The sequence below is a fragment of the Papaver somniferum genome, chromosome 11 (assembly GCF_003573695.1).
Source record: "Papaver somniferum cultivar HN1 chromosome 11, ASM357369v1, whole genome shotgun sequence".
Classification (NCBI taxonomy): domain Eukaryota; kingdom Viridiplantae; phylum Streptophyta; class Magnoliopsida; order Ranunculales; family Papaveraceae; genus Papaver; species Papaver somniferum.
In genome coordinates this window covers 46911266-46927842 of record NC_039368.1, presented here as the reverse complement: position 1 = coordinate 46927842, position 16577 = coordinate 46911266, and the positions used below count along the sequence as shown (strand labels likewise).

The window sequence follows — 16577 nt, the reverse complement described above, 5'->3', positions numbered from 1 at the left end:
ATCAAGACATATAATTTTGATCACTAATATTTACAAACATGCTTGAGATAGCAACGCATGCGATTTCGACCGAGCAATGCTCTAACAAATATATTAGCTTGAATCTAATCAGGTTTTCATCTAACGGTCAATATTGAATGCTTTGTTACTAAGCTAACATTGAGCAAACCCTGATTTGAAAGACTACATAAGGGAAAACTCTAGCAACTGGGAAACCTAATCACTACACCTCCTGTGTGATATTAGTTTTATTAGATAGAGTCGTTTCTCCTTTAACCTTAGGTTTCTTCTTGTAAACCAGGTTAACGACTTAAAGACTTCATTGGGATTGTGAAGCTAGACCGATACTACTTTCTCGTAGTTATGGGATCTGACTTTCATATTCTATCGTGTTGAGTACAATCGTAACGATTGTCTTAAGATTCTTATCTCCGATAGGCAAGATATAAAAGTATTCACCAACATCTTCGTCTCATTGTTTGTGATTCCACAATATCTTCTTTCGACGCGTCGATTAAGATTACTGTGAGGTGATTGATAATACTAGGATGTTCTTCGGGAATATAAGTCTGGGTTATCAATTGGTTCATGTTCACCTTGATTTATCAAAAGACGGAACAAAAATTTGTAGGTATTTCTGTGGGAGACATATTTATCTATTATCGTAGACTTTTCTGTGTGATACAGATTTGTTTATTAAAGTCTTCGACTTTGGGTCGTAACAACTCTTAGTTGTGGGTGAGATCATCTAAGGGAATCAAGTGCATAGTATCCTGCTGGGATTAGAGACGTAAGGAGCGCAACTGTACCTTGGATCAGTGTGAGATTGATTGGGGTTCAACTACAGTCCATACCGAAGTTAGTTTGTAGTAGGCTAGTGTCTGTAACGGCTTAATACAGTGTGTGTTAAATCTGGGCTAGGTCCCGGGGGTTTTCTGCATTTGAGGTTTCCTCGTTAACAAAATTCTGGTGTCTGTGTTATTTCTTTTCCGCATTATATTTTGTTATATAATTGAAATATCACAGGTTGTACGTTATAATCAATCAATTGGAAATCCGACCTTTGGTTGTTGATTGAAATTGATTGATACTTGAACATTGGTCTTTGGCACCGTTCAAGTGATTTCTCTTGTATTCAATTAGACTCGCAGATTTCTATTTGCTTGAGTAAGAATCGAATCTAGAAAGAGAGATATAACTCTTTGATATACTTTATTAAGATTGAGTCTAGTTGATTCTCTTGAAAGTATATTGGAGTTAGTCCATACATATTGCTAATCGAAATATTGGGTGTGGTTGTTGTACCCCCGCTTTTTCAATATTGATATCTTTTCCATCAGAAGACATGATGCTTGGAGTACCCTTATGCAACCGATTTTGTGAGAGGAATTCACAATCTCAACAAGTAGTCTTAAGATATAAAGAATATCATAGAAGGAAAAAGGAATGTAGGGTTTCGAATCCTTTAAACAGGTTCGTACACGTCCAACTCACAATCCTATAAAGAGTAGAGTTGTCGATAATAACCCTCTTCTTTTGGAAAAACGGTCATTTCCAATATCAACAGTGATATGGTGGAATTCCAAAAACCAAACAAGACAAAGCTAAAAAAAAAAACAAAAAAATTATTTTTTAAAGCCTGAGGTTTGCAAGATCTTTTCTCTTTTTTGAACAGGCACATGAGACAAGATGCACAAAACAACACAATCAAGTTGTGTTGTGGTGAAAACAATCTGTCCACCATGACCCTTTTTGTTGGAATTCACGGAACTCTACCTTACCTTATGTTTAGACCATGTTTTCTTCTCTAATGGTCTAAATTTATCCTTGGAAACTAATTTCTTCGATGAAGATAAGATCTTACATACCTCAGCTGTTTTCTCCGCTAATTTAAGCTTGGTAGCTAACCGATCTGCTATTCGTTGAAGCTTGTTGACATATCTCATCTTGTGTTTGTACTTGAAACACTTTGAAAGCTCATGACCCTAGAGAAAAATAGGAGCATGTCAACGCATAAGATGATTCAGGCGCCTGTGAAGTGCAAGTTGCTAGGCACAAAGTAGATCCTGAAGCATTAAACATAGAGTTTCCAAAAGAAGGGTCAATTGATTCTTCCATCTTGATTGGGTTTTCTTCTACAAAGCCATCAAGATTGATATATGTATTACTACACTTATCAAAATCAATGTTTTCACATAGAAGAGCAACACTTAATTTCTTGTCTTCATCAGAATCATAATTATCAGACATCTCATCAAGTGTTACAACAAGACCTTTGTTCCTAGTGTATTTTCTACGATTTGGACACTTGTTTGCAAAATGACCAAACCATTTACACTTAAAGCACTGAGGCATATCCTCGTCATCAGTTTCATCTGTGTCCCCGTTTTTAGGAGGAATACGATTATGAGGTTTGACTAATTATTTTGGCTTATCTCTGGAGAACCATTTACTTCTCTTCAACAGAAGATCCCTAAAATGTCTTGTGATCATCGAGACCGATTTGTCAAGATCTTCATATGATGAATCAGTCTCAGAGTGATCATCTTCAGAGATGTACAAATTTTTACTTTTATCAAGTAATTTGTGTCTTTCAGTGCTTTGAACGCAACATCCTTGGATTTGGATGAGTGTTCGTGATCAAAGATCTTAAGCTTCCCAACCAGCGTATTTCTGGAGAGATTATCCAGGTTATTTCCCTCAGCGATGGCATACTTCTTAGGTTCGTATCTAGATGGCAGCGATCTGAGAATTTTCATCACAATGTCCTTTTCAGGAATAGTCTTACCCAATGCAAAAGATGCATTAACAATTTCAGACACTTTGCGATTAAACTCATCAAATGAATCTTCATCTGCCATACGAAGGTTTTCACAATCGGAATTTAGGTTTTGAAGCCTGACTTCCTTTTCACTGGTATTTTCTTCGAACACGGTTTCTAGGATATCCCACGCATCTTTAGAGTTAATGCAGTTTGACACATGGTCCTGAAGATTTGGGGTAATGGAATGTATGATGACATTCAAACCGTTGGAGTTTTGCTTTACAGAAAGTATCTCAGCAGCATCGTAATCGCCAATATTTTATGGAACATTATCGTTACCTACTGCAACAACGGGAGCATCATAGCCATTAACAACATATACCCATGATTGAAAATCACGTAATTGGAGAAAAGCTCGCATATCAATTTTCCACCATAAGTAATTAGAGCCATCGAAGACTGGTGGTACGTTAATAGAGATAACACCTCTGTCCATAGAGTCAGATCGCTACAAACACATACTTTTGAGGTCTTGAACGTGTTTGCCTGCTCTGATACCAATTGAAAATGAGGGGGTACAACAACCTCACCCAATATTTCGATTAGCAATATGTATGGACTAACTCCAATATACTTTCTATAGAATCAACTAGACAGTCCGACTCAATCTAGAGAAAAGTATATCGATGAGTTAATATCTCAATCTCTTGATTTGATCTTTACTCAAGCAAATAGAAATCTGCGAGTCTTTATCAAATAAAAGGATAATAACTTGGATGGTACCAAAGACCAATATCCAAGTGTCAATCAATTTAAATCAACAACCAAAGGTTGGATATTCTAATTGATTGATCTTAACGCACAACATGTGATATTTCAATTATATAACAAAATATAATGCAGAATAGAAATAACAAAGACACCAGAAATTTTGTTAACGAGGAAACCACAAATGCAGAAAAACCTCGGGACCTAGTCCAGATTGAACACCATACTGTATTAAGCCGCTACAGACACTAGCCTACTACAAACTAACTTCGGTTTGTTGTAGTTAAACCAAAATCAATATCACATTGATTCAAGGTACAGTTGCGCTCCTTACGTCTCTGATCCCAGCAGGATACTACGCACTTGATTCCCTTAGATGATCTCACCCACAACCAAGAGGTTCTACGACCCAAAGTCGAAGACTTTAATAAACAAATCTGTATCACACAGAAAAGTCTATTATAGGTAAATTTGTCTCCCACAGATAGACCTAAGAGTTTTTGTTCCGTCTTTTGATAAATCAAGGTGAACAGGAACCAATTCATAATCAGGACTTATATTCCTGAAGAACAGCCTAGAAATATCAATCACCTCACAACAATCTTAATCGTATGGTAGTTAAACAAGATGTTGCGGAAATGCAAACGATGAGACGGAGATGTTTATGATTTCTTTTTATCTTTCCCTATCGGAGATAAATATCAAGTAAATTATTCAATTGAACTCGTACGATAGAAAATGGCAAGATCAGATTGTTCAACTACAAGAGAAGTAGTTTCGACTGGCTTCACAATCCCAATGAAGTCTTTCAGTCGTTAACCTACAGGGTCTCGGGAAGAAACCTAAGGTTAAAGGAGAACCGACTCTAGCAAAACCAACTAGTATCACACAGGAGGTGTAGGGATTAGTTTTTCCAGTTGCTAGATGTCTCCTTTATATAGTTTTCAAATCAGGGTTTGCAATATAAGTTACCTTGGTAACAAAGCATTCAATATTCACCATTAGATAAAAAACCTGATTTCTCCAAGCTAATATCTTTCAACCGTTAGATCGAAACTTAGCTTGTCATACACAAATGAAATGTGTTTCATTTAGGTTTGAGTAACCGTACCTAAACGTGTACACTTGGTTGGTTCACAAATATTTAATCGAGGTTAGCCATATGAGTACTTTCATATCTACCATATTCATCTTCTTTGCAACTAGTTCAAATGACTTCAAAAGAACTAGGTGAAGAGTTGTTCAATTGCTTAGGTCTTTATACATAGACACAATTGAAACAAAATCGGTTTGATTCACTTGAATGAAATCATGAACAATATTGCCATGGTTTGCAAAGATTGCATTCCTTATTGATTTATTGTTTTAAGTTCATGAACTTACGATTTGAGAAATAACCAGCTTGGGTACGTGTACGGGTACGTGTACCTTAGCTACCGGATTTGAGTTTGGAAACTCAGCAGAAATTTTCGGTTCGAAAACTTCCATGAGCACGCGTACGGGTACGTGTACCTAAGGTTACTGGTTTTCCGGTTTTTAAACTACAAACTCCGGCAGAAATTTCCGGTTAGAAAACTTCCGCCAGTACGCGTACCCAACCTGTCTCCTTTACCAATGTCGCATGCACAAGTGCACACAATTGGTTTCCGGCACATGGATTTATACACTAATGTGCGAACACACTATATATGCTTATATCCATAGTTGGTTAATTACATAATCTCATCTCTACATTTCAATCAATGAAACATTCTTCTATAATGTTATAACAGTCGTTATTCACAACTATCTTCATCAAAGCTATTTTCAAGATTGAAACGTCATCATGACTTTCGTCACGTATAAAGATGAAAAATGGTTAAAGCGAAAGCTTACCAACATGTATTTTGAGAAAAAGATAGGCGAGTAAACTCGGTTGGAAATAGCAAATGTGTATGTATGAAAACTATCATACTTATACGACTTTGTCTCAAGAGTAGGAGATGGAGAGATAGGATTTTGAGTGATATATAATTCAAGTCTCCACATACCTTTTAGTCAAATGAAGTTCCACTGGTTCCTTGAGTAGTTCTTCGTCTTCTTAAGATGATCTCCATGGAGTCTGGAGCTCAACTACACTAATCTGTCATAAACCGAGACTTATCTATAAGTAGTCTAGAAATGAAGACATATAGTTTTGACAACTAAATTTGACAAACATGCTTGATATAGCAACGCATGCGAGTTCGACCTAGCAGTGCTCTAACATATGTAATCATGTTGGAAAAGAGAATATTGTAAGAATTTATTGCTGGATTCAATGGAGCAGGTGCCCAGTTTTGTAATGCTGGATTTTTGAAATGAATTTTTTTTTTATTTCTCAGTAAAAAGTTTGCAATGTATATAGAAGTTGCTTTAATTATTTTCCGTTGCTTAAATTAGAATATCCGTTGCACAAATTGGAAAATGAAAAGTTGAAAAAGCAACTGAGCAACGTTTATACACGTTGCGCTATTTAATTTGTGCAGCGGATGATTTGCGTTGCAGAAAAATGCGCAACGCCGTTGCACAAATTCAGTGCAACATTTATAAGCGCTACAAAAAGGCTATTTCGGTGTATTGATCTTCTAAAGAGAATCAACATTCTGCTAGAAGATTTACAAAAGACTTCCAAAAGAGAACCAATGTTCTGCTAGGAGTCTTACAGGTGCACGCATACAACTGAAGCAGGCATTACATCTAGTATGAAATCTGGTAGTAGCTAATTGGTGTAACAGCTTAATCCGTATGTATTCAATATGTACTAGGTCCCAGAGTTTTTCTACAAGTTTATAGTTTCCTTGCTAATAAAACTTCTGGTGTCCGTGTTATTTCTTTTCCGCATTATATTTAAGAATTGATATATCACAGATTGTGCATTGTTAAACCTAAATAATATTAGCTCAACTGTAAAGAGCCTACACGATTCGTTCTCGTTGAATTCGTTTCTTGAAACACGAATTACAATAAATGTTCTTTTTGGAAGTTAGTTCGAGTAAGTTTCATGACCGAACGTATGGATTGTACAAGGATTTTTCATATAGATTCCCGAGCGAAAAAGTTTGTGGTGTACTAGTTACAGTCTCATTTTCAGTGGAGATGTATGCTTGACATCAGTTAAAGGAATAAATTTTTGATATGCACTAACCTTCGATGCGTGCATGTGAAACCAACGATAATACGACATGTAGTAATTGAATTAGTCAAAGTCAAATATTGTTTTTCTGTTAGAAAATAGAGTCTAAAATCTTTGGTAAGTATTTATTTATTATAAATATTGTTTATAATTTTCATTAAATACATATGACATATGTACATGCCCACATCAATCGACAAACGACGTCAAAAATTTATCCAGTATAAGGGTCACTACTCAAAACCAATTGTTGTGATGGAAGTTGCGAGCTTTTTATGATTGTCAGATATGGCATGTTTTTTTGAAATTCCTGGTTCAAATAATGACATCAATATTTTGCATAAATATTCTTTTGTTTGAAGAACTGAAGTATGAAAATGCTCCAACTGTAAATTTTACCATCAATGAGAATAACTACTTAAATGACGGGGGTCCAAGTACATCACAATCTTTTCCATATCAACCTATATAAGACACACCTTTAACAATCTAATACATACAAGTGTTTTCAAGGAGATTACTTTTCAACAAGGTAGCACTGAGTATATAAAATAGGTACCGAGACTGGACCTAACTATTAGGATCAAACCCAAGTGTTGGATTAAGGCACTAGTGCGTTTACTTTATTATAACTAAAATAATAATTATAATATCGAAAGTAAAGATAATAATTATAATGCTAAAAGTAAAGTAAAAGCACACAACAAGATTTTGTTAAGTAGAAAAACCTCGGGACCTGGTCCAATTTTGAATACACTCAGAATTAAGCCGATATACAAAATTACTACTAACTTCGTATACTTGAGACCAAATAAACTAACTCGGTTCCTTCAGTATCTCTGCGTCTACTACCAATCTGGTTTGCATACGTGAATCCTAAGATAGAGTGCATTATCTTAGTTGCTTCACCCGTTGTGAGGATTTCTAGAACTCAACTCCTTTGGATCTAGTTACTTATTAGGAAAGAGATTAACAAAAATAATTATTTCCCCGGTTTCCACAACCACACAACACACAAAAATAGGGGTGTAAATAATTCCCGAAAATACTCGGCCTGCCAGTACCCGCCCGAACCCGCCTGTACCCGAAGTAGCCTAAAGCCTGTTAATTTATTGGGCGATCTCGGGGTTTGCAATTAATTATGATACCCGGCCTGAAAGCCTTCTATGTGTCATTAATCATTTAATATCCTCTTAAAAAGACTTAAAAGTTACCATTTTATAATTATCAATTTTGTGTCAAGAAAAATAAAATATATAGTTGTTTTTACTTATAATTAGCCTTTTCAAAACATTAATGGTAATAAATTTTCTTATTAGAAAGTTTATTGTACTCTAATTAATTATTTATTATAGGCTAAAATTAAAAGTTTGTCATTGTAATTTAAAAACATTATTGGTAATAAATTTTCTTATTAGAAAGTTTATTGTACTATAATTAATTATTTATTATAGGCTAAAATTAAAAGTTTGTCATTGTAATTTAAATATAAAATAATACTATCACTTACGGTATGCAATGTTTGAAAGGAAAGGATATTGTATTAAAAATAAATACATTTAATACCATTCATTTGAAAATTTAAACTTAAAAAAAAAAAATATAGTGGCCAGTCCGGCCCGATCTGGCCTGCCCGTATAAAAAGCGGGTTTTGGGCGGTCCTTGGGTAGCAAATTATCTACTTTTACCCGGCCTTTCCGGCCTGAATTTGTTTATGGGCTCACAAATATTAATCCTGACCTGCCCGGCCTGTCTTAATTTTTGGGTCGGGCGGCCTGGCCTGTCCAATAAATACATTTAATACCATTCATTTGAAAATTTAAACTTAAAAAATAAAAGAAAAATAAATCAAAACAGTGGCATGTCCGGCCCGATCTGGCCTGCCCGTATAAAAAGCGGGCTTTGGACGGGCTTTGGGTAGCAAATTATCTACTTTTACCCGGCCTGTCCGGCCTGAATTTGTTTACGGGCTCACAAATATTAAACCTGGCCTGCCCGAATTTACACCCCTACACAAAGATATGACATTTAAGCACCAGTTCAAAGTAGATTTCTCCCCCATTGTTTTGTTATTCCTCGTAAGACAATAGAATAAAAACAAGACAATCTTTGCCAGATAAAAGTTAGGAGATCTTAGTTATTTCCTGCCACAAAGTAAAAGCTAAATCCGAAACTCATATGTACAATAAATACACAACTTATGAAATATAAATCGGTAATAGTATAATCGTGACTTTACACGTGAGTTAATCAATCGGCTTCATATGATCATTTGACAAGCGACCCTAAAGGTTACATATGAAACCCACCAAATTAAAAAGTCACAAAATCAAAAAAGATGACAATCATGAAACCGAAACATAAAGTTTATCCCATAGCCAGAAAGCAAAGAGCCATATGAAATACTCAAGATGTACAATCAATCTATCAAAAGAATGATACAAGATTTATATAATAAAGCTGATCATTAACTTATTATCGGTAGTTTCAAATAGACCTTATACAAATATTGAAATGGATCAACAATTGAGTAGTCAATTATTAAAAGCTTAAACAACAAGAATCTTTCTAAATCTTTGGATGTGTTCTGGTTGTTCACATATGTTTCTTCAATGTTCAAACTCTTGAAACAGGTCGCAAGAGACTCGTCAACGACTATCTTTTGTTTTTCTTTTTTTTTTCAAGTTTTTCAACTTGTATCTATCATTAGTGCAAGATCTGCAGCAGTCTCTTCGATCTTTTCCTTTAATCGATCCTGATTCCTAACTAATATGATGAGACCGGTTCTTAGTTGTACGAAACATTTGCCATCAGCCCAGTAGCGCCAGTGCTGTGTGCGCGCTGATCTTGATCTCCCTTTTTTTCTGATTAAAAAAAAAATAAATAAAAAAAAATTGCCCATCATGTTCGAGCCTTTGAGCTTTCCATTGTGGACAGGGAATGGGCAAACCTCTACTCCAAGGGTTGCTCGTATTTGATTGTAAATAACATATTACAGACCATGTCAATTCTTGATCGGATAGAACTACCATGTCACATTTTCTTTGTTTAGTATCATCTCGACGTTAGAGTACTCAAGTAGTTGATTTTGGGTTGATGTTTCAAAACTTTTGTTACACAAGTGCCTTAAACAAGTTACAAGTACACAGAGAAGTAAGAAAAAAGAGTAAGAAATTACCAATGGGCTGTGAATTAACGATCGCCTCATCAATAAAGAAAGGAAAAACACAAGCAAGAAGTGAGGCCGAAAAAAAAAAAAAGTTAAAGAACAACAGAACACTTGGTTGTTCAAAAGAGAAGGCCTATGAACCACAACAAATTGTTTTCCTTCCACCTTCGGGCTCCTGACCTGGAACAACTATCTTGGTTCCCTTGAGAAGCGATGAATTTCCTGCGGATTCTTGTTCGTCATTGGCAACTAAAGCTTTCTTGCTGATAATCCGGTAAATATCTGTCAGAATTGTCAAGAATGCGGTTTCAACATTGGTGGACTCAAGGGCTGATGTTTCCATAAAAAAAAGATTCTCCCTCTGAGCAAATTCCTTAGCATCTTCAGTGGATACAACTCTAAGGGTACCCAAATCAGATTTATTGCCAATAAGCATGATGACTATGTTTTTATCAGCATGGCCACGAAGCTCCTCCAGCCACCTTGCAACGTGATCAAAAGACTGCCGTTTAGTCATGTCATAAACCAACATTGCTCCTACTGCTCCCCTGTAATAGGCACTCGTGACTGCTCGGTACCTAACAAGATTATGCAACAACAATTAAAAGGGGAAAGATGGAAGATTAATGGGGGGGAAGCAAGTGGAATATTAGTGAACCTCTGGATTCCTGCAATAGTGTCGCTAAACTGGAGTTTAAACTAGCCATTGAAAATAAGGCAAATTTAGTTGTGCGTCAAATATATAAAGTGGGTCAGTGTTGCAATGTGATAATGATGGTGAAACTAAACTAGAGTTTAAACTACCAATTCTAAACCAAAACTAGGTAGAAAGTTGTGCAGAAAATGCGTGATATGCAGCATGATAATGATATGGTTGTAGAAGTATTCTCTCTTTAGTCCAATTCTGTGCACACTCTCGAATAAGTGTTCACGTCACATCTCACACCTGTGATTTAATTTTGGTACTTATGCAAAGATGGAGAGATTCTTAGCACACAAAGTTATGTGACCAGTTGAACTAGTTAACTACAATACCAATCAAGTAACAATGTCCAAATAACCATAGATGTATTTGTTTCAAGTTTATTGTCCAGTTCCTACTGCTTTTAATTTCCGGATGGTGAGTTAAGGAAATACAAGAAAAAAGAACATTAACAGCTAAGTTCAGATTGCTGTAAGTATCTCTAAGGAACACATCACTAACAAATGATAACATTTCCACAGTGTTACAAGTTTCAAGTCCCCAGTCGCAAGCTTTTGCAACAAGGAAACTGGATTAATCATTTCAAGCATTTGAATCATACATTCAATTTTCTCTTTGTATTTTGTGGACCAGTGACCTCAACCAGAAAATGATAAATCTGCTATTTGTAAAAATTAGATATCAAAGAAATCATTAGTTAAAACTACTCACTGTTGTCACCTCAAAGTAGGCAGATGGATTGGTGGTTATTAATGGCAACTGCAAGATGAAACTTAGCTTATATAAAGACAACTCTCTTTATTGATGTTTAGAAAATCTCTCAAAACTAAACACAAGCTCTAATCTTGCTCATATGATCAACCACAACTTTGGTGTTCATATATATATAGAACTATGAATTCCTTTTCCTAGTCCTATTACCTTATTACATGTCTTTCCTTTTCTTAGAACTAGATGACTTCTAATTCCCTTAGGAGTACATCAATTTCCTAATCTTGTCCTAACCAGCTTGTTAGTGACTTCGATGTTGAAGTTTAACCAACATTCTCCCCGTTAAGCTTCAACCTTACCCGTGACATATCTTGTACTCCAATCAATTGTCTCATTTCTTCAAACTTGATCCGAGCTAATGCCTTTGTCAATATATCTGCTTTCTGCTCAGTTCCTGGTATGTGTTCAACGTTGATGATCTCCTTCTCGATACATTCTCGTATGAAATGATACCTTTTGTGAATGTGTTTCGTCTTCCCATGAAACACTGGATTTTTAGTGAGTGCAATTGCAAACTTATTATCAATCTTGATGAGAACTTTTTCAGGTTCTGTTCCTTTGATTTCACCCAACAGTTCTTGAAGCCATATTGATTGTTTAGCTGCTTATGTTGCGGCCATAAACTCAGCTTCACAGGATGAGAGGGCTACAGTGTCTTGCTTCTGTGAACACCATGTAATAGGTGCTTCACCTAGATAAAATATATGACCAGTTGTACCTTTTCCATCATCTTGGTCAATATTATGACTGCTATCACTATACCCAACAATTCCTTTTGATCCTCCTCGACCATACTTCAATCCACAGCTGATTGTTCCTCTTAGATATCTCAATATCTGCTTTATTACATCACCATGAGACTTGCGTGGACTCTGCATATAACGGCTTGCTAATCCCACAGAGAAAGCCAAATCTGGTCTTGTGTGTAATAAGTATCTTAGGCATCCAACATTTCTTCTATAACTCGTTGAATCAATCTCTGCTTCTTCTTGTGCCTTTGAAATTTTAAGTCCAAACTCCATGGGTATCTTAGTTGGATTACAAGTTTCAAGTCCTGCTTCTTTCAGAATTCTCCTTGCATAAGCTTCTTGTTTAATCTGAATCCCATCTGGCTTATCAACTAGAAACCAAGTCTTGTTTCTGTTGATTGAAATAATTTCTTCTCTACATGCTTGTGTCCATTTAGTCGAGACCTTTGCTTCCCGAAAATTCCTTGGTTCATCATTAACAGAAAGTAGCATAATCTCACATTCTTCTGCAGCTTGAAGAACATAATCCTCCAGATACAGTGGCTTTTGTATCTGTCTTGTTGATTTTCGCAGTGGAATGGGTTGAGTTATTTCATCGATCTCCTCCTCTTCTTCTTCTTCTTCTACTTCTTCGTTATTCTCAGTGTTTTCATTATTCTCTTCTTCTTCTTGATTAACATCATTGTTTCCATTGGTATTGATGATTATGGGTCATTCGCCTTCATTAATTACTTGACCCCATCTCATGTGAAACATTCCTGGATCCCTACTTGGTCCATCATTAGTTTCTTTCCAGTTCCAGTTTGCTTTTTCATCGAATACCACATGTCGACTCACTATTACTCTTTTCGTTGTTGGATTGAATAATCTGCAAGCTTTGGATCCAGGCTCAATTCCTAGATGCACAAGAGTCTGAGATCGATCATCCAGTTTCTTAAGAGTTGCAGAATCAACTTTTGCGTATGCTTTGCAAACAAACACTCTTAAATGATCTATATTTGGTTTTCACTTTTGCAAACTTTCATATGGAGTCATGTCTTTCAGAGCTTTCGTAGGTATCCTGTTTATTAGGTATGTGGAGTGTCGTACAGCTTCTCCCCATAGATAATTAGGTATCTGCGTAGCTTTTAATGAACTTCTCGTCATCTCCATTAGAGTCCTGTTTCTCCTCTCCACCACTCTGTTTTGTTGTGGTGTATATGGTGCTGTGAGTTGCCTTTTGATTCCATTTGACTCACAGAACTTGTTGAACTCTACGGAAGTGAACTCTCCTCCTCTATCAGTTCTAAGCATTTTGACTTCCTCTTTTAACTCTTTTTCTATCAGATTTCTGAAAGCTTTGAATCTGTCAAATGCTTCACTCTTTTCTTTCATAAGAATAGACCACATATATCTTGAGAAGTCATCTATAATAACAAATATGTATTTGTTATTTGCAAGGGTTTGTGGTGTAATAGGACCACATAAATCAGCATGAAGAAGCTCTAAAGGCTTTGAGGATCTGAATGTTATTGCTTTTGGAAAACCTTGACGCGTTTGTTTCCCAACTAAACATGATTCACAGATCCTTGATTCATCGTTTATCTGTGGTAGTCCTCGAACCATCTTGTTCCGAGACATTGCCTTTAAAGTTCTAAAGCTTATGTGTCCTAACCTTGCGTGCCACTTCCATGTCTGATCTTCCAGTCTCATATTCAGACATAATGACCTTCCAATCATGAGACTTATCTTGTAGAGTCTATTCTGTGAGCGTGAGACTCTAACTAAAAGTCTTCCACTTGGGTCATGAACTGTTAGATAATCTTGTCGCATTCTAACATCACATCCAACTTCTATAGCTTGTCCTAAACTTAGAATGTTGCTTTGTAAGTTTGGGATGAAGTAGATGTTTGTGACAAGCTTCTGTTCTCCGGTCTTGCTCTGAAATAGAATTGATCCTTTCCCTTCAATTTCTACAGAAGATCCATCCCCAAACTTCACGTGTCCTTTGAATTTCTCATTGAGTTCAGAAAAGTAGTGTCTCTTACCAGTCATGTGATTGCTGGCTCCATTATCTAAATACCAGATTCCTTCTTCTCCATCCTTTGATTCGTAGTTCTTTGGTATTAGTTTCCCTTCGTTTAAGAATACAACTTCGTGCATGAAAAGAGTTGTATCTGCTTCCCTTGTTTCATTATTGTTTGCTTCTTCCATCTTTTGTATTCTTTCAGGGCATACAGAGGAGAAGTGTCCTGGTTTATCACATCTGTAACAAATAATGTTTGATCTATCCTTCTTTTCTTTCCCTTGGTTTTGATCATTCTGACTTGTTGTTCTATCTTGTGAGTTAAACCTTCCTCCCCTTCCTCGGCCTCTGTTTCCTCTACCACCTCTTCCACGACCTCTTCCTCTTGTCGCAGAGTTTTGTTGGTAAGAGTTTGTGTACAAGAGTTTTCCTTGAGTTTCTCCATTGTTTTCTTCATCAAGGATTCTCTCTTCATATGCTTTCAATCTTCCAATTATATCTTCATAACTAGTCTTCTTTAAATCTAAGACTTGTTCGAGAGAAGCTATGATATGAATATACTTGGATCTTGGTAAACTATTGAGAAACTTCTTTACCAGTTTATCTTCATCAATGGATTGTCCAAGTGACGCAGCTTTTGAGGCTATCTCTGATAGCTTTCCTGCAAAGCTATCAATAGTATCAGTGTCTTTCATCTTCACTCTTTCAAGTTCAGACATTAAGGTTTGGAGACGGGCTTCTTTAACTCGATCAGCTCCGAGATTACGTGCCTTTATTGCATCCCAAATTTTCTTTGAAGTTTCCTGTTCACCAACTTGTAGAACAAGACATTCTGGTATTGCTTGAAAGAGTAATCCAATGGCAACATTGTTTTTGTCTGGGTCCAATGTACCAGGATCAATTGTTTCCCAAACTTTGTAAATTTTCATCAGTACCTTCATTCTCATGGCCCATACTGTGTAGTTTGTGGCATTGAGGATTGGAACTTGTATTGATGGTGGCGTGAACTGTTTTGCACCCACAATGGTGGTTTCGTTTTCCATGGCTCAGAAACAAGCTCTGATACCAATTAATGGCAACTGCAAGATGAAACTTAGCTTATATAAAGACAACTCTCTTTATTGATGTTTAGAAAATCTCTCAAAACTAAACACAAGGTCTAATCTTGCTCATATGATCAACCACAACTTTGGTGTTCATATATATATAGAACTATGAATTCCTTTTCCTAATCCTATTACCTTATTACATGTCTTTCCTTTTCTTAGAACTAGATGACTTCTAATTCCCTTAGGATTACATCAATTTCTTAATCTTGTCCTAACCAGCTTGTTAGTGACTTCGATGTTGAAATTTAACCAACAATTATAACATAACAACAGCAAAAAAAAACAACTTCAAACCATGACAATCCGCTATGTTTCATATGCATTTGTTTTGTTTTTTTCTTTGAAGCCACTATTCTCCTGGTGCCATACTGTGGCCATAGGTTAAAGTATTCAACATATACAAAACTTTCACAGGATATTTTGCAGCAATTCAGTTTTTCCATGAACATGTGGCATATGATTTCTTGAGGATTCCAAATTTCAGTATGTGACAGATAAAAGGAACCGAATAAGATGATTTAAATTTCAATATATTATATGATTGTGAAGACATCAAATTCATTTCCTGAACATCTAGTTCCTACTTGTAACCCAGTATAACCAATCGAAAGACATTATAAGATTTGAAATCGAGCAATAAAATTTAATATCATGGAAAAAAAAGATTCAGAAATCTAATAAAAAGAAATCCGATTAAAGGAAGAAGAGACAGACCTTTCCTGGCCGGCAGTATCCCAAATCTGTGCCTTAACGGTCTTGTGATCAATAGTAAGGGTTCTAGTCTGGAATTCAACACCAATAGTTGCTTTAGAATCCAGACTGAATTCATTTCTAGCAAATCTCGCTAATAGCTGAGATTTACCAACAGCAGAGTCACCTATTAATACAACCTTGAATACATAATCAATCTTCTGATTAAAATCTCCATACAGATTCGACATCTCTTTACGTATCTATCTATAAATTCTATATTTCTAGCTAAATTCTCCCTTTCTTTAGAATTAAGGATCATAAAACTGTAGATACAAAATTTTCAATCTAGGAAATTAAGGGGATGATGATGCAGCTGGGGAAATCGTATTTGTTATGAAATTAGGGTTTGATTATTTAGGGAAGAAGAGACGTGAAGACCAGTCATCTGAATGTATTTTGCTTTTTCTCTTTTTCTTTTGTCTGAAGATTCTTCAGACGAAATTCATCATCGTCGGTTAAGAGAAATAGAAAGAGGGACGCGTCAAAGAAGCTATCAACGGCTTGTGCGGGGACACTTCTTAACGGTTTTTTTATACTATATGTAAATTGTCTAATTTTCAATCATGAAAAAAGTACAAGGGGTGACTTAATGGTGGTGGTGGAGGGTTAGGTTACTATTAACTAGTGATTAG

General features: G+C 35.9%; 1 protein-coding gene across 1 annotated transcript; it reads right to left on the bottom strand.

Moving 5' to 3' along the window:
- Positions 1–9751: 9751 nt before the first annotated feature.
- Positions 9752–16465, bottom strand: LOC113323023 (ras-related protein RGP1). The gene is made up of 2 exons (XM_026571255.1): positions 15907–16465; positions 9752–10433 (listed from the first exon to the last, which is right to left on the bottom strand). The coding sequence occupies exons 1-2, from the start codon at positions 16131–16133 to the stop codon at positions 9989–9991; spliced, it is 672 nt and encodes a 223-aa protein (XP_026427040.1). The 5' UTR covers positions 16134–16465; the 3' UTR covers positions 9752–9988.
- Positions 16466–16577: the final 112 nt, after the last annotated feature.